The sequence below is a fragment of the Pseudopodoces humilis genome, chromosome 1, assembly GCF_049639895.1.
Source record: "Pseudopodoces humilis isolate 2021_Gansu_Grassland_sample_001 chromosome 1, ASM4963989v1, whole genome shotgun sequence".
Lineage (NCBI taxonomy): Eukaryota > Metazoa > Chordata > Aves > Passeriformes > Paridae > Pseudopodoces > Pseudopodoces humilis.
In genome coordinates this window covers 48248105-48266786 of record NC_142200.1, presented here as the reverse complement: position 1 = coordinate 48266786, position 18682 = coordinate 48248105, and the positions used below count along the sequence as shown (strand labels likewise).

The following is an 18682-nucleotide window of genomic DNA, read 5'->3' as shown; positions in this document are numbered from 1 at the left end:
TTGGACAGTGTTGTTGTTAAATGTAATACTGGCAGAAAAAATTCAAGATCAGGCCTGGGAATTGCAAGAAGGTTTTGGTGTAAGAGAATAAAATATAACTGAAAGAACTCCTTCAGTATGGATCTTCAAAGGAGTCTCAAATTTATTAAGTACCAGACATAAACGTTAGTGCAACAGAAAAACATGAATCTGTTCTCATACCTTTGACCAGTAAAACACAGCAAACAGAATCTGGATTTTAAAGTGTTTTTTAGAGTGTCTGTGGCTTTCTTAGTTAATTTGCCTTATTTTATAAGTATCATATTTATTGAATTGTCATTTAGATATTCACTGCTCTGTTTAAGTCTTAGCATTTTGTTTGGTTTGAAATTTTTATCTTTTTTTCAGTTCAAAAAAAAGGAAGACCTATGCTCAGTCTTTAGCATGCAGTTAAGGCAACAATAAATTTTGGTCATAGTAAGACTGTCCAGAATAAAAATAACTGTCAAGTACAGGAGGAGAGAAAATATAACCCAGTAATTGTTTATTCTTTATCTAACATGTCATTACCAATGTATGAAGTATTGAGGAATGTCATGTTAATAATGGCTGCTTTCATCCAGTATTTAGGATTCAAATTGTTATTCTAGCAATTATTTTATTTTGATTAGAGGTGTACAGAAAAATGGTGTGTCGGATTAGAATGTTGAGTGCTTAGTCATAGTTGAAGAGACCATGGTGTTTTCATCAGATTTACTCTGGTTTTATTTTTTCTACCCTTTAGAATGAAAGTTTGGCAAGGCTTTTTATTTCTAAACTTTTTTTTTTTAACGTGCATAAGCAGAAACAGCAGTAGAAATACAGTATCAGACGGGGTGTAATAAAGTGAAAAGATCATTTTGTAAAAGAATGGTGTTTTCTTGTGAACAGCAAGTAAATGCAGGACTGAAACCAAGAAACATTGTAATGGTCAAGACCCAGATACATTAGGTTTGTGGCTCTGTGTCAGTTAGTCAAGTTTATATACACTCATTTCAGTGGGCTACCAGGACAGGAAATAAAATGCCTTGCAAATAGGCATGCAGTTTGCAGCTAAAGATACGGTTGTGAAAAAATGTTCATAAGTTTTCTTTTCAAACCCTCTGGGGATGTGAGGTGGAATCAGTAGATTTGAGATATTGTGGTGGTTTGGTTGGTTGTTTTTTTGGTTGTTTTTTTTAGTTATAAATGCAAGGCTCTGAAAAGGAAGAAGAAAGATAAGAAATTAGAAACTTAACTGTTCTTAGGTATAGATTCAGATTTCAAAGTGAAACTAGGAAAGGAAAAGGGGGGCTGATGTTTTAACAGGAAGGTCAAAAATTCAGTCACAGGTGCCAGTATGTAATGTCTTATCTCTTTGGTTTTTTATACAGCAGAAAACAAGATGTTTCATGTTTCTTGGGAAAAATCTATTACCAAGTGTTTATCAGCTATTTTCAAAATATGTCCTTCGTCATTTCCATTTCTGTGATATAGATATGTTAGTAGTGCTAGACTTACATAAGATAATAACAGAAAGACTGAGATTACAGTGCGTACAACACAGAAATAGAGGGCATTATTTCTCCAGTGCTAAGAGTGTTAAAGGGTTGAAGTGGTTCTCTGTCTCTGAAATCTTACATATTTATTTAGACTCTAGGTAAAGTGGACAACAGTGAGAAGTGACAGTACTGTTTGTAAACATTGCAAAATAAATAGCTTAGAGTTGACAGTGCAACTTGAAGTTACAAGTTGATGCATGCTGATTTTCCCCTTGTATTTTCAATAATCTTTGACTGAATTTAGATTTTTAACTTTAGTGTTTATCCACTTATCAGTCAAATGTGGTTTTTTGCGTCCTTTATATGAACCCTTTTTGTTGCTAATTTCCAGTGAATAAAATCTGTTCTGTACCACCCATGTGTCATCTTGCCTCCTTCCCCACTGAAGTAAAGATACTGTGGACCTCTTTAATATATTTTTTGTGTTTACTTAGTTGTACAATCATACTTTTTTTCCTCTTTTGGAGATACTTAGTACTGCTGACAACAATAGTGTGGAACATATTTTTGTCACAGTTTATGAATACAAAGGATGTACAGTCTCTGCAGTTCTCATCTTAAGTCATTCAGCATCATCAGGTTTCCTAAGATACTGGAGAATAGGTAGAGCTAAAAAGACATTTTTAGAGTTCAGCATCTACCATAACCTAGACTGTCTTCCAAATGAAAGACTTGCAAATGATCACTGTAGATCACTGTAACTGCTTAGTGTCTAATTGACTAGGCATGCAAATTCTAAATATTTACACATTTGATAATAGCAAAATCTTTTCTCCATCCATAAGAGAAATGAGCATTAGCATTCCAAAACAAATCTAGTGCAACTGTGTACTGGAATAAAAATGGTTTCTTCTTTCATAATAATGGCTTAAAATAATTTCTATTGCATTTTGCACTCAAATTCCAGGCATGTCTTCCTTGTATTCTTATTTGCTGTATAGCCATGATGCCCTTGATCTAACCTCGGACAAGTTAGTTGTATCCTGAGCATAGGTGTTTATTCAGTTAAATTCAGAAAGCTGTAAAAAGATCTGAAGTACTTTATAATGGTAATATTTCAGGGGAACTTCCGTGTAAGGTAGGGTCTCTGCCTGTTTAGTGGGTCTTACTGTAGGTTGGATTGGGGTCTTTGATGTAGATATTGAGTAAACTTCCCAGTCCAAAACAAATCCCACTGTTTAGAAAAGTGCATTATTTTATCTCCTTTTTGTAGTTGATGGTAATCTGTTAAGCTCTTGGGTAAATTGTGATGCCAGTACCTACCCCAGTTTCTTACTGTTTTAATTTGTCAAATGTACATTGTCAAAACTAACCTTACTAGTTGAACTTTTCCAGTGACTGTAAAATTCACATAGTAAAGTTTACTATGTAAAAATATATATTCATGTTTGTGTTTTGTTAATATTGTCTGCCTGTGTAGAGTAAAATCACTAACCGTTACTCATGTAGAGTAGTATCATTTATACTGTTGTGATTTCTTCAGTACTAACTTCCAGTAGTAGGTTTTTAAATTTGCAATATTTTCAAGTATTAACAATAGTTTTTAAATACTTTTAAAGTTACATAGAGATGTCTTGCAAACAACAAATTCTTTAAGCTATACACTCCTTACTTTTACTCTTAGATTTTTTTTTAATAACATCTCTGTAGTTTCTTTTACTGAATTAGTAACACAGATTTCTTATAGCTGACTTAATTTCACGTGTCTCCACAGAGGATCCTCAAATTCATCACCAAAGGGTGAAGAACAAAAAGAATCTTTGATTTATCATTCGAAGGACCATTACCCCTTATCTGATGGAGACTGGTCCCCTCTAGAGAAGTAAGTCACTTTGTAATATCATCTTGTATCATGATGAGTAATTATAAAAAAAAATTACTATGCCATTTTATTCATTTTCCTGCTGATCTGTAAAACTGTCAAACTTGCCCAGCTTCTGTGATGTCAAATGCAACACTTGAAACTATTTTGAAACTCTGGGAACTTTACAAAATATATTATTTCACTGTTAAAGAGAGGAAATAGAGTTAATAAGATCCCCTCAAGCTAAGAAGGGTGTGAAAAACTTGTATGTTCCCTATGATTCACCCTAGCATAAGCAATAGTTGATCTGCCAGAACGCAAAAGTGATGAGTACGTTAAGGTACATTTTACTGTGTGAAGTAATTCAAATTGCTCCAGGTAAAGCTAGTTCCTAAAGTTGAATCACATTCCACTTCAGAATGGGGGATTCTGGAGTTCTGATACCTTTCGTTGTCCAGAGATACCAAGATCATCATCAGTTGACTGGATTCTCAAAAATGGCATAATACAGCTTGTCAGTCAGTTTTCAGTGACCAGGGCACTTCTGTACGTACATTCAAGTACATTCTTTGGTTTCTGTGTTCATGCTATTCTTCTTGCATTCAGTTTGTAGATTATTCAAGGCTCACACTTGGATTTCACCACTCTAACCTCAATCTCTATACGCATAAGAAATAATTTTGTGCATATGTGGTAAATTTGAGGTAAATTTTGTACTTTACCTGAACCTTGGACATACAGGAGAGGGCATATATGTCTCATATGTCAGGTAATACCTTGATTCATCTGAACTCTTTGGTTCTAGTTCTACTGTTTTTCATTTTGATGGAGGAGCCTGCCTCATAGCAGGTGCATTCACAAAGTCAGTGAGGATTACTGGTCAGCCTTCCGTGATGGCCATTGTTGCTTGTACCTTCTCAGTGCACAGTTACCTGTTCTTCTGCATCAATAGGTGGTGCAGAATGGAAAAGTTCAACCTTCAGCCAGTATTTTTTGAAGTGTGTATGATCTCTCTGCTTCAGGTGTTTGCAGGGCTGTGGCCTCAGTGGAGTCAGAATGTACCACACCACGCTTGGTGCCTGCTAATTCCCCCAGTGCGTGGCTTGTTAATGAACAGAAGCAGTTGGACAGGAAATTCCATTATCATTCCTTTTTATGTTTTGGGCTCACAACCACATCCTCAATTACACTTAATGAGATCTAGTCTTCAAATGTTCCCCAAAGGTTTGTGGTTTGTGACTGAAAAGCAGTCACAGTGTTTGACCCTAAGGCCTGACACATTGCTGTATGGATTATATCACCTAGATGACTGTAGCATGGAGGCTGATACTCATTTTCAGTTTATAAAACTCTGAGCTAGCATAGACTAACAGGTTATATCTGCATCTCTTCTCATTTATGTGTTATGGAGCAAGTCTGCTGTAATAACTTGTTTGTGCCTTGTGAGGTATGTAGACTTTTCACTGTTCTGGGGTTGGTTTTTTTTAACAAAAACTACCCAGTCCAGATTGAAGTTCAACAGAGAAATTGGCAATTTTCCTTTTTGCCTTTGGGGAGGACTTTGGGTCAGGGATTCTCTGACACAAACCGTCTAGGTAGGAGAAATTTTGCTTTAAATTACTTCTCCTAAGCCATCAAATAAAGATTTTATCATGTAGCTGTTATACAGAGGAAGAGAAATGGGAGGTTTTAATAACCTCCTTTTTGGAGATCTGAATAACTTGCAGTTCAGTTGGTTGTCTTGCTCTTCAGAACCCTTGCAGGGAGTTCAAGGAAGAAAATAGCACAAGTCCTTTCCATGAGGACACTTCAGTTTGTCCTACCCAGTATTATAAGAGGGAAAGCTATTTGATACCTGATGCCATCAGTATCCTTCCTGTTTCAACAGGCAGTGTTGGCATGACTAGGTCACTATTATAAGCATGGGCCTTTTGGCTAAACACTTCTGCCTGAGAGTGACAGTGAAAAACATACTTTGGGGGAAGTAGGACAGACTTAGGGTCGTCCCAAAGCCTTGAAATATTTGATATTTTGCAGGAACTGCTGAATATTAAGAATTCGGCTTAGATACAGGTTAATATTGTGCATGGCTTCCAGTTGACTTGTGGTGTAGGTGGAATAAATTATTTGACATGTAGGGAAAGTTAGTTAATATTCTTCCTGAAAACAAAGGTGTAAGTTTATTTTCATCAGTGTGTCACTTTAAACAAGCCCTTCTAACAATACAGAAAATGTATTGCCATTGTTAATGGAGAACTAAGGGGGAAAATACCAGTTTTCTTTTTGTGTCCATGGGTGATGAAGGCTGGAAGTCAACTGTGATGACAACTCACCATTATAGAGATGTTTAAATGTCCTGATATATTGGATTTTTGAGGTGTCCTCTCAGAGCAGTGTGAGGGATTCTTACTGTCTGGATTGTGTTCTGTGTAATGTCTACTTTGGCAGTTTGAATTGTGATCACAGTTTAGTCGTGTATGATACTACAAAACCTGAGTTCCTCAAACCTTCAGAAAGTTGGGTGTATGGTACTGAATTAGGTAACTAATCCTTGCAGGAATTTTGTATTAAAAGAAAAATCCATAAATTAAATACCTGTAGGGAGTTACTTTAAAATTTTGTGTTTGAATCATTGAACAAGCCAAAATGGAAGTGACCTCAAAAGTTCACGTGGCCCAGCCTTTCATGGGATACAGAGAGCCTCAAAGAGATTGTCTAGCACCTGGACTGGTCACAAATAACAAGTGCAAAGACAAGCGTGCAGTCGTGTACTGGGATGGACACAGCCAAAGAGCCCAGTACAAACTGGGATCTGTGTGGCTGGGAGCAACCTTGCTGACCTGGGGGACAGCAAGCTGGACTTCAGGCAGCAGAGCATGGCTGCAGCAACAAAGGCAAACTGGGAATTAGTGACAGAGAGAGAGAGATGTGATTATCCCTCTCTTAGTGCTAGTCAGGCCACATATGGAGGGCTGGGTCCAGTTCTGATCCCTGCAGTTTAAATTCAAATACTGAGGTTTGTTTATATAAACCCAAATATGTAATGAATGTCAAAGTGTAAAAATAGCAGCATTTCTATAATATGCAATATAATTGCCCTACTGAAGGAAAGGTAAACAAAACCTTGTGTTTCATCTCTTAAGATCTTATGTGCAAAATTATTTTGAAAGCACTTCTTTCTAACATTTTGTAGGACGTTCTTCTGGCTTAAAAGTAATCTTAACTGAAGTTAATTTCAGAACTCTGTTTCTGATTTATGGATAATAACCACTGTAGTAAAAATAGGATGGATTTTAAAGGTCATGTAGTACAAACACATCTGAAGGAAGTTTTCAAGTAATCTCCTTTCCCTCTCCTAAGTTATCTTCTGAATGGCTTTTTCCCTGCACTGGGAATTGATGTTGTTCTGTGCACTTGCAAGTTATGTTTGCAAGACTTCTGTTACTTAAGTCTCTACATAGCAAGCTGAAATGCTATATTTTTACAGAGATAAGGAGCTTTAAAATATTTTCTGTCTTGCTTTTTGATAAACTTTTTCGTTTTGTTCTTGTCTTGTTTGAAAAATGGAACATGGGCTGAGGAGAAAGTTATTTCTACACTGTAAATGCAGTGGAGGAATCTGTTTAGTGTGATCACTGTGTAAGTCCTTTAATGTCTTTAATGTGATTTTCGTTTTAACCTAATTTCTCACCGTTTGAAAACCCTGCTGGGCTTCTTGCCATGTTGCCAAATAATTGAAGCTCTGTTAAGCTGTTGAAAACTCTACCAACAGTAGCTGCACAACAAATGCATTAATGCATTTTAAACACTGGCTTTCTTTTTTCTTTTTCTTTTTTTTTAATTCTTATTGATTTGGTAGCCCTTTCTCTGAGCAAGTCTGCCCTAAAAGTGATTCAGAGCTAGAAGTTAAGCCTGCTGAGAGCTTGCTCAGATCTGAATCTCACATGGAATGGACGTGGGGAGGATTCCCAGAGTCAACCAAGGTAAATGTCTTTATTGTCTCTAACTTTGTAACTGAAGTTTTGGGATATTTAAGACTGTCCTAGGAGAGGATTGGAAATCTTCTGCTATTGTTCAGATACAGCTGAAGTGGGGAAGTAGCAGCCCCTTGTGGCAGGCAGAGAGAATTAGTTTTGTTGAGTTCAAAAGCTGCTCAGAAGAGTAATCCCAGAAAACCTAGCAGTGAAAGTCTGAAAGTTTCGAATTTTTAGTTAGAACGTGAAGGCAACAACTTAAGAAATTAATTTTCTTTTTTGTAGAGTAAGTTCTGTTTCATTCCAGAGGAACTGTAGCCTTGATAAGAGTAAATTTGTTATCTAAGAGAGGCCCTGATAAATCCACACTTAGTTTTTTTCCTTTCTGTGGTTTGGTCAAGGCAGCACTTCCTCTGTACCTGTTTCTTTGCTGAACTTGTAAATAACCTCCTATGAAAATTCTTTTGCAGGGTACTTTGCTAATATGTTTTATGTTGCTAATGTGTTTTATGATGCTACTATACTTGCTTAAGTTATTTTCTGTTTTCCTTGTGTGATGAGAGCTTGTACTGTGAGTACAAATTTAATGTTTAGAACAGAGTAAAACAAACTGATGATGTGAAAGGATTGACTAGACTTTTGTTTTTCAGATAAGTAAGAAAGAAAAGCTGGAACATTGCAGAACAGCTACCATTACTCCATCAGAGAAGACTCATTTTAGGGTCATCCTCAGCTCTGATGAAGTTGAAGACGATGATGATGTGAAAGATTCTGTCTGTACAGTACTGAAACCTGAGCCAAGAACTCATCCTCTCCTTAAGCAGATGGATGTTAAAGACTCTCTTGCTTCTGCAATTGTAGAACCACAAGTTCCGTTGCCATTGGATGGTGATCATCATTCCAGAATATTGATGGATCCTTTGCCAGAAGCAAAACCAACAGCAAAAACTGACTCTCCTTCAAAAAAGAAAGGTTTGGAATAAAGCTCTTGATTCTTGCCCTCAATGTGATCTACCAAACTTGAGGTCATAGTGGAAAAAATATAAATGTGCTTTTTTCAGTTTTTCCTATTGATAATTTTATCTGACTAAAATTTTAATGAAACTCTGGAGCTTAAAAATCATGCAAATAAGTCTGAATCTTCCATGATTTTGTTTGTGTTTAACATGTCTGGGTAACTTCATCTTAGTAATCTTAATTGTTCAAATTAACAGGGGTGCACAAGCGAAGTCATCATCAAGGCCCTGATGATATTTACTTGGATGACCTAAAGGCTTTGGAACCTGAAGTTGCAGCACTCTACTTTCCCAAAAGGTAATTTTGAAGTAAAATGCTGTAAAATCTGGGGTAATTCTGCAGTTGTATTACTTGAGTCATTGCATGTATTATTTATGTAGTTGTTCTGATAAAAAGAATTGGACTAAAGGTTTTTAGGCTTTTGTGGAGTATTCAGTACTTACTTCATTGTGAAAATTCTACTTTGACAAGAAACACATTGAAAGATCACATGGGAGGTGACTACTGAGAGTTTTCCTCTTTGTGGAACCTGTATGCTCTGCAGACATAGATGGGAGTACATTTAAGCAGCTTTTGTACCAGTACTCTTGTTCAGCCTTATTGTAAGCTTTTCAGTGGATCAAGCTAGTGACTCTAGCCTTAAATGGCAGTGTGATTTTTTTTTTTAATGGCATTTTTCTTTTCTGTTGGACCTTTTGCAACAGACAGTGTTCTAAAAACACTAAAAGCAGTGCCCTTTTTTTCCTTTTTCTTAATTTACAACTTTCTGGTAAAGCATGAGGAGCACAATACTATTCTGCAGAAGTAGAATGTAGAGGATGTTTTCTTCATTTAAATCCAGTTTAGGCAAGTAATGTAATTATTGTCCAATTTAGGGGAATGTTAGGAGAACTGGAAACAGTCTGCCAATATTATGAAGGGTTGGTGTGGGTGTGTTTGCCTGGGTTTTTTGTTAGGTTGGTTTTAAATTTAGGTTGTGAAATGGTGTTGTAAAAATGCAAAAGCAAAATTTTTTGGGGGAAGTAATTATATAGTGTGTTCTGTAACCTAAGATCTGTTTATTTTTTTGTAAGTAAAATACTTTTCACTTTCCTTTAGTGATTCTGATCCTGGCTTCAGGCAGTGGACAGAGTCAGATACCCTTTCTGGTTCCCAGTCGCCTCAGTCAGTGGGAAGTGCTGCTGCTGATAGTGGTACAGAGTGCATGTCTGATTCTGCTATGGACTTGCCTGATGTTACACTTTCACTTTGTGGAGGTCTCAATGAAAATGGAGAGATTTCTAAAGGTATGTGAAAGACTAAAGCATAAAGAGGAATAGAGTTCAGGTACCTACTCAGATGAAGTAGTTTGAATGCTCTGATTTCCTCCTTAAAAAACTTCACCTTATTACTATGTTCCCATTGAGAAAAGGGGATGGAAAATCTTTCATTTTTCTAAAATTGTCAAGTATTTGCCAAGCAGAGATAGCTGAATTGAACTTCATATTGATCAAGAACACTTGATGTCTTGAGAAGCTTTCTGTCTCCTTTTTTGTACTAAATATTATTTATCTAACCAACTACATCCATTTCTGGTTGCCAGTCCTTTCTTAGTCTTATATAAATCTTAACAACTCATCTTCTTTCCAATTGCCTGCTAGTTTTTCTTCTTTTTCAGTTTTTTTTCGAGTGATAAGAAAAGCCCTTTGTGTTGGACTGTTTTCTGCTCTACTTCTATCCTAAATGATTGTTAACATCTAGATTTTTACTAGCTGATTTTTCTCTCTTAATGTTTTAGTCTATTTACTATTGAAGTTGTATGTAGTTTTGAGGGAGCTTTTAGGAGCATAAACTCTTCACTCACATGTACTGTAGTATTTGATTATTACTTTTTTAAATGGTCATCCAGTCTAATACCTTAAGTGAAAGTTAGGTGCTTATTAATAAAGACTCAGGACTGTTCTTGTGGTAACATCTTAGTAATACTGCATTTGATGGGAAAAAAGGATGCCTTGATTGCAGGGGTCTTACACTAGATCATGGATTTCTGCAAACATGTATAGGTAATATTTGTGAAAATACTAGTTAGTGATAGTAGTAGTTTTTCAAATCTGAAAAGCTGACATCACCCTTCCCCCTCTTCTTCTAGTGTAGTTTGTAGGCCCCTAACCCACCATCATAATTTTTGAAGAAAACTTGCCTTGACAGGTATGGCTTTCTTTTTTCCAGCTTTTGAGCTGAATTAGTTCCTCCTTATCTGTCCTTCCTCTTCTAATTTCTTAATGCTCTTTACTGTGATGTTGAAGTACTGCAAGGCTTTTTCTGTAGGGAGGAGGCAGTCACAGGACCCGTGACAGGTAGGCCTCAATTAGTACATCTTCAATGATGCTGCAAGATCAGCAGACCCTGAAATGACAGAAAGGGTTTTCCTAGATTACACTCATCAGACATCTTGGGATTTTATATTACTACTTCCTAATTAAAATCTCTTTCTGTTGCAGAAAAATTCATGGAACATATTATTACTTATCATGAATTTGCTGAAAACCCTGGACTCATAGACAATCCAAATTTGGTAATACGGATTTATAACAGGTAAATTCTCTGTGTCATGTAATTAGGTCATAGAAAATCCTATTTCAAATCTGGTCTCTGAAGTGAGCACGTTTCTCAGCTTCCACTGCAGGTTGTGTGTGAATCTGTTTTAACCAAAGATTTGCATTAAATTTAGCTTTAGCTTAAGTGAGTTTTTTTTTCTGTAATTGTTTCTGATGTTAAATTATATATATTGAAATGACTCTGCTTGCAGAAAATGTTAGTGTTAGTGGTTGGCAGCAAATGCATATTTTCATCAACACAAAGGCAAGTTTTTCATGCTGCTATTTATTGATCAGTAGACAAATTTTGTAATAACTTACCAATAATGTGTTTTAAAACAGGTATTATAACTGGGCATTGGCTGCTCCAATGATTCTGAGTTTGCAGGTGTTTCAGAAGAGTTTGCCTAAGGTAAATTGATAAACGCATACTTTATTTGAAAACTTTGTCTGTAGTAACACCTGATTATCTCTTTTTCTATGCTAAGTGAAAACATATCTGATTTTTCAGGCTACTGTTGAGTCTTGGGTCAAAGAAAAGATGCCAAAGAAGTCTGGAAGGTGGTGGTTCTGGCGCAAGAAAGAAAGCATGACTAAGCAGGTGACTGAGACCTATTGTGATTTTTTTTTTTTTCCCTCCCTCTTAGCTGTTAAAAGATGAAAAAATTGTTATTTGTCAGAAGTACCTCAAAATACAAGGTCATATAGCTCAGTGTCAATGATTGCCAGCTGATGTTGCAGTAGCTGTTAGCTGCATCTGTTAATTTAGCCTCAAATACTCCATTCTTGTCTGGTGTTATTAGTTGTTTCAACAAAATTTATTGTATCCACCTGTAGCACATTATTCTTAACATCCTTTCTTCTAAGCCGTAAGCAGTTATCAGAGCTACTCTTCAGTCACTGCAGTATGTTTTAGGAACACAAATAAGTAGGTGCTGTGCTGCATAATTAAGCTGAGACAGCCCATTTTAGACTAAATTAAGCTTTCTAAATTTTGAGTATGGTGCCTTCCCCACCAAAAAAACTATTTATAAGCTTCAAGCTTGACAGCTCCTTTGATGATAATAAATTCATCGTGTAAAGTAGCAAATCTCAATTCCTGGCACACAGAATTTTTTTTCCTGAAATAATAAAAAGCTTTAATAGATAATTTCTTCATAAGCATCCTTTTGTTAAATAACTTCTAGAAAATACTATGTAGAATGGGTGATTCTGAGACTTAATATAGTTTATGTACTGTTTTGGTAACTGTTTTTCATTTGGATTGGTTAAAAATGCTTAAAATGTCAATATGTTCTTTATTATCATGTTGCTTTAGATACCAGAGGCAAAGGAGGGGAAAACTGAGACGCAAAGAGCAAATGAACTGCCAGCAACTATAAAAGAGCAAGTTAATAGTAGGTGTGTTCCTGTCTGAAGACTTACCTGTGGAGTGAATAGTGCCTTTTTTCCTTTTTTTTTCTTTCCTTTTTTCGAATAAAGGATTCAGTAGTAACGTACTGTGGGAAGAAACATTTTCCTGTAAGCTATTGAAGAGGAACCAGATGAGTATAGCAAACAATTCAGCAAGATGTGGCAGCAAACACTGCAGGAACTACAAATACACTACAATTATTTCCTAAATGCTATTGTGTTTATTTCTTCAATCGTAACAGAACTGACAGAAAAAATATATACATGGTAACCTTTATCAATAGGGCACTACTCTGTAAATACAGTGATATTGTTTCTGATACACTTTGTAATACTTTTTTTTCTTTTGTGAAGGCCTAATATTGTATTAATAATTTAAACCATGTGGAATTTTTTTGTAACATTAAATAATTGGAACAATAAAATAGTATTAATCACAGTGCACATGTTGCCCAAGTTGTGGTAGATGCCTGTCAGTGCTTAGCACAAAACTGTCCCATTCTAGGGTATTTATTATGCATATGCATATTCTTGCGTGATTTGCAAAAGTACTTGTAAATATTGGTGTCTTAAAGATTTAAAGAACTAAATATATTGTGATTTAATACTTCAGAGAAACTAAATGCTGCTTTTAATCTTGAAATCTCTAATGAGCAGGAAATAAGTCTGTGAATAACCTTAAAAGGTGAGCTACTCCACTAACACCCACAGTTTAAATGCCATAGCACTTGAGGAAGCTTTTTTAAAAAACAAAGCACTGCCACCCATTCAGTGTCCTTTTTCATCTGCAGTTTACCTAATTCATCAACGCAGTATTAGTGACCACCTGACCCTGTGTCTTTACTAAACCCATTGTGTGTGGAGCCAGCTGGGAATAGTCATGTTTAGAGCTCTACTAGTACTGGCGTTCCCAGTCTTGCTTACTGGCATGTACTGGCTTTGTCTGGGCATTCACTAGACCGTGGACGTCCTTAATCGGTGCTATCAGGCAGCAGCAAATCCTCAGCATAAGCAGAAATTACTCTGGCATAAGCATCTTACTCTGTTAAAGAAGGATTTTATGTAGCTTACATTTATTCTGGTTGATGTCATGTTAGGCCTCCAGAGGATGATTCTTCTAGTGATGAAGCATCCCAGGAGTTAAAGGAATCCCTGAAAATGGATTCTGCCCCAGCAGAGCATCCACCCCATGGGAATGTTACATCTTACAAGAAGTCACTTAGACTGTCTTCGGACCAAATAGTAAGTGACATGCCTGTCTTGTGTATAGGATGCTTCATAATCCTAAAAAAAAAAAAAATTTAAAAATAAATTCCTGTGCAAGGGTAGGCAGCTGCAGGAAATTTCTGATATTTTTTTTTCTATTGTGTTTTTTTAAGAATCTGGATTATAAAATAGTAATTTTTTATGAAGTTCCATAACCAAACTTCTATATAAAGATGTTGCCAGAAAAGTGGCATTGTTTGCTTCTGCAGTTGGGATATCCTGAGATCTGCACATCTGTGTAATAGCATGCATTTAAATTAGTGTGTAGTTTATTCACCATGGTCTAATTTACAAGTTAGTTCTGCAACTCTCTAAATATATGATTTTCATCAGGGAAGGATTTTGAGGTAAGCATCCACGTAGAAAATACTGTTGTATCCTGTGGCAAACTGGGAGTTCAGTTTGATAGTGCTGCAAGTCTGCTGTAGTAGCAAGAATTAAAATGGCAGAGAGTGAAATATCAGTTGCTGTAGGCAGTACAGGAACTGTGGACATACACACGTACCCAGGCTGCAACAGACTTGGGCAGCAAAACCACTGTGCCGATGTTAAACCATGGTTCACTTTTTGATGGGTTAATCAAAATAGACAAGGAAGAGTGTATGAGCCATTTTGTGCAGCACATTTATGATTCTAGAATCATAAAAATTTTAGAGGGAGGGCAACTTACAGTTTCAATTATTTTTATTCTACAGGCAAAGTTGAAGCTCAGAGACGGCCCTAATGATGTTGTATTTAGTATCACAACCCAGTATCAAGGGACTTGCCGTTGTGCAGGAACAATATACCTCTGGAACTGGAATGATAAAATCATAATATCAGACATTGATGGAACAATAACCAAGTAAGTGTCTTAGGGGTTTTTCTTTCTTTGTTTTTTTGGGTTTTTTTTAATCTTTATTGATCCTATCCTGCATTTCATAACAAGGTAAAGAAACATTGTTTAAGACAACTATTAGAGGATGTTCATTAAAAAGGTTGATTTGGTTTTAATTTATACTTGCCTTTAAAGTAAACCAGAAAATGTATTTTAAAAGAATAATGCCAAGATGATAACATTTACCATGTGGTTGTTCCCTGTATTAGACTTCTCTAGGTTTAGCAGCCACAGGTTAACTTGGAAGCTGACTTGTATTGTATGACCTCACTAACTGCTCTGTCTGGACTATTTATTAATTCTTTTCTTAAATAGTTAGGAACTTCTGCAGAAATATTTCTGTAAATATTCTTTCTAAATTGTATGTTCGTTAGTGGTTGTCTTTAACAAAACTCATATACCACATCTCGGGTAAATCTGATCGTCCTTCTAGGTCTGATGCTTTGGGACATATCCTCCCTCAGTTTGGCAAGGACTGGACTCATCAGGGCATTGCAAAACTCTATCATTCCATAAACGAGTGAGTATGCAATCTAGGAAACAATTGAGATTTTCTGGGATATGGGAATTAATGTATAGGCAAGTGGATAGTTGTTAAAAATTATGCACTTTATTAAAGTATACTGGTCGGAATGCTGGAAGGTGGGCAACTTTTGTCATATGGAAATGAAACAGAGTTCTTTCTGCAGATATATACTTTGATAATAATGCAAACCACCACTTTTACTGGCCCCTTTCTCAGACTTTGTTCTGCATTTTAGCTTTTAAAAACTGTGTGTAATATTTTCATGAATACAAGAGAGAACCATTACAGAAACCATTTCCCAAACAAGCATGTCTGTTTTCCACCAGCCCAGGTTGGTCACTAAGCCTTTCAGAAATATCATAAGGCATAAATTTAAAACGAAATAGTGTCCTTCCAATGCACAAGTGTTTTCTGGTCTAATGGGTTTGCTTCCAAAGCCAGGTGGCTCCATAGGTTTGATGTTGTTATGGGACAACCTTTTTCAAAAGCACAGTGATGCCAGAAGTAATACTTGCTAACTTAAGAATTAAATTAATCAACTTTTATCTTTGTATTTTAGCAGTCTTTCTTTCCACAAATAGAATCTATTGTTGGCCTCCATGTGGCCCCTTGTGATTCATGGGAGCTAACATGAATGTTACTATTTTGTTTGGTTTTGTTTGGGTGGCTTGGGATGTGTTTTTTGGTTTATTCAGTGCATAACACAAGAGCAGTTTTGGAATTATTTGCCAAATTGAATCAAGTCTTTGAAAATGCACATAAACACTCAAGCCTTTTGTGTATGCAGTTACTGTATACAAATCTGTGTAACAGATGAACATACAACGTCTGCAGGAAGAATTTACGGGCTTAATGAATGCTTGTTGTTATCCATCGTTTACTCTGCACTTTGAATTCTGCCAGCAACCTGAAAAAGACAGGAGATCTGGCACCCATTATTTTGTGATGCAAATAATTTAAATAATTGGTGTCATCCTACAGCTGGGCTGAAAGAAGCTGAATAAAGCCAATGTGGCACTTACTTAAACAGAGTCTAGTCCATCTAATTGTGGCCTCTTGAGTTTTACCATCCCTATTCTGTTTGTACTTCCTGTTTCTCAGTTTTGATTAAGTCCTATATTTAAACTACTACATGCCTTGCAGATTCTTTTAACAATAGAAAAGTATTTTCCTTGTGTATGTGCAGAGCTCTTCAGCAATTCAATACCTAAACTGGTGCCTCTGGACTTTGCTATAATTGTGTACTTATCTTTGCAAAGAAACTTCGGCAGGAATATGAACTAAGTTGGTAATTTATTTTCTAGAAATGGCTACAAGTTCCTGTACTGTTCTGCCCGTGCCATTGGGATGGCAGATATCACCAGAGGATACCTGCACTGGGTGAATGACAAAGGAACAATTCTCCCCAGGGGCCCTCTCATGTTGTCCCCCAGCAGTTTGTTTTCTGCCTTTCATAGGTAAGCATGTAGGATTTCATGTATGCGTTCCCTCCCCATTTCAGAGGAAGAGTAGATGAAAAATATTTGGTGTTACAGCTGTAGCAAAACATTCCACTCTGGAATATATTTGCTACTGAGATTTGATATCCCTCCAGTAATCATTTAAAAACACTTTTGTCTGAATTTCACTTGTATACTTCTGTTCCTGTGGGCATGTTAGAAGTGGCTACAAACACAGCATGTCAGTCCAAGAGGAGTTCATTTTTAATTCTCTTCATTCATCCTAGTCCATGACTGATGACTCTTAGGTTCTGTTTATATCAGTAGATTTTTGTCTTTTTCAAGCATATCTCCAAGGTTTGCAGTACACAAGGTAGAGAGAAAAGAAAAAGAAACTGGGGAGTATAGACTGTCATGTGAAATGGTCTTGTGGCGTTGGGATTGCTCAACATACTTAAAAAAAGTATGGAGTTTAGATGTGGTTCAGCTCAGTTGGTCTTTTGGACCAGCCGTAGTCTACCTGTTTTTGATGAGAGGAGCTAAAAATGGACAAGTGTTTGGGATTGGTTGGTTTGTTGTGGAGGGAGTTTTGTTGGGTTTTTTGTTTATTTGTTTTTTATTTTGTCACAATAGCAATGACAGCAACTTCCATTATTGTCTTGGGCCTTACACGCTTTTGTCAGAGACAGGAGTTCTAGCAAGTACACTTACATGTACTTGACTAGATCTGCTGATTCAGATAATCAGCTGCAAAAACGCGCTTTACAGCTCCATTCACAGCTGGGAATTCCATTCCCATTTATACTTAGACTGTGCACAGTATTCACCTGTTTTTTTTACTGTAGGTGTTGGAAAAGAGGGAATGTTTGATTGTTTCTTGTATTGTTCTTAGCACTGTCTATATAAGTACCGGTGCTAGCAACAGGAAGCAGTGAGAATATAAATACCAGATAAATGGGGAAAGGAGGATACCTTCTAGCAAATCATAATTTAGAATTTGACTGTTGAAATTTTATTTTAGGGAAGTCATAGAAAAGAAGCCTGAAAAGTTCAAAATCGAATGTTTGAATGATATCAAGAATTTGTTTGCTCCCAGTAAACAGCCTTTCTATGCTGCGTTTGGAAACAGGCCAAATGTAAGTGCCCCTTTCTAACTGAAGGGTTAAAACACATGTACTTGAGAAGCAAAACAAGCAGGCCTTTCTTTCTGTGTTTATGAAAATTTGAATATGGAAATGGGACAGTGCTGCTTTTATGGGTTTGATCAGGAAAAGCCACATGCAGATGCCTTAAATAAAAGTTGCTACAACTGCTTATATGAGAAAGGTTGCAAAGATGCATTAGTATTCTCAGAATTTGATTAAATATGTGCCACCTTTCCAAAATCTTTTAAAGTATTTTTGACTGCTTTGTGACCTAAGGGCATTAATTCAGTGCTTTACAGTCTTGAATCCCTTTTCTGGTTGTACAGTTCCTGTATTTTCTCTGCAGCTCAGTGCTTCTGTAATTGAGTGAAAGAGGGGTATTGTAAGAACAAAATTGTCACTGGGAGTGGTGGTGTGTGGTGTAGGCTTTGTGCATATTTGTGGTCCTAGGCTTGGACATAGAAATTAAGCATTTGGGGGCAGGGGAAATACTTTATTTTAGTGTGCGTGTGTATGTTTTGGGGGTAGGGGGTTTTATACTGGTGTTTGGGGACTTTTTTTAAGGGGCAGTTTTACTGTAGACTTTTTGGATCAGCTTTTTTCATTCCTTTGATGAATTGCTTGTTATCACATTCAGTAAGGAAATGTTGAAGCATGTGCTTGTGTTGGTGCTTTTGCAGGATGTATATGCCTACATGCAAGTGGGAGTTCCAGACTGCAGAATATTTACTGTGAATCCAAAGGGTGAACTGATCCAAGAACAGACTAAGGGAAACAAATCTTCGTAAGATCATTTTTGTTACTTCAGCTAAAGAAAGTGTTTAGAAATGGGATTATAAAATAATTCCATTTATGACTATGATCTCCTTTTACATATGACATGTGCAAAACGTAATTTGCCAGGGACTTAGAGCTTTTGATACTTGACTGAAACTTTTTGAAATTAAAATTGGCAAAACCAAGTTTAAAATCTCTTCTGTGGTAGTGGGGCCTTACTTGACTAGAACTTTCTGGTCTAGGCTTCTAAAGCTGCTTTTGGCTACAGCTGAACAGCAACTAGACTGTTAAATAATGGTCCTTCTTCTT

General features: G+C 36.4%; 1 protein-coding gene across 4 annotated transcripts in view; it reads left to right on the top strand.

Moving 5' to 3' along the window:
- LPIN2 (lipin 2) overlaps positions 1–18682 on the top strand; it is a 43663-nt gene that overhangs the window by 20832 nt on the left and 4149 nt on the right. For all 4 annotated transcript variants that reach the window (XM_005517236.3, XM_088052344.1, XM_005517235.3 and 1 more), the window contains 15 exons: positions 3274–3381; positions 7223–7346; positions 7988–8309; positions 8552–8651; positions 9453–9640; positions 10835–10928; positions 11273–11342; positions 11442–11531; positions 12249–12331; positions 13441–13585; positions 14305–14453; positions 14920–15006; positions 16317–16469; positions 17473–17587; positions 18277–18380. In XM_005517236.3, coding sequence (XP_005517293.1) covers positions 3274–3381; positions 7223–7346; positions 7988–8309; positions 8552–8651; positions 9453–9640; positions 10835–10928; positions 11273–11342; positions 11442–11531; positions 12249–12331; positions 13441–13585; positions 14305–14453; positions 14920–15006; positions 16317–16469; positions 17473–17587; positions 18277–18380 — 1932 coding nt within the window. The remainder of the gene's footprint in view (positions 1–3273; positions 3382–7222; positions 7347–7987; positions 8310–8551; positions 8652–9452; positions 9641–10834; positions 10929–11272; positions 11343–11441; positions 11532–12248; positions 12332–13440; positions 13586–14304; positions 14454–14919; positions 15007–16316; positions 16470–17472; positions 17588–18276; positions 18381–18682) is intronic.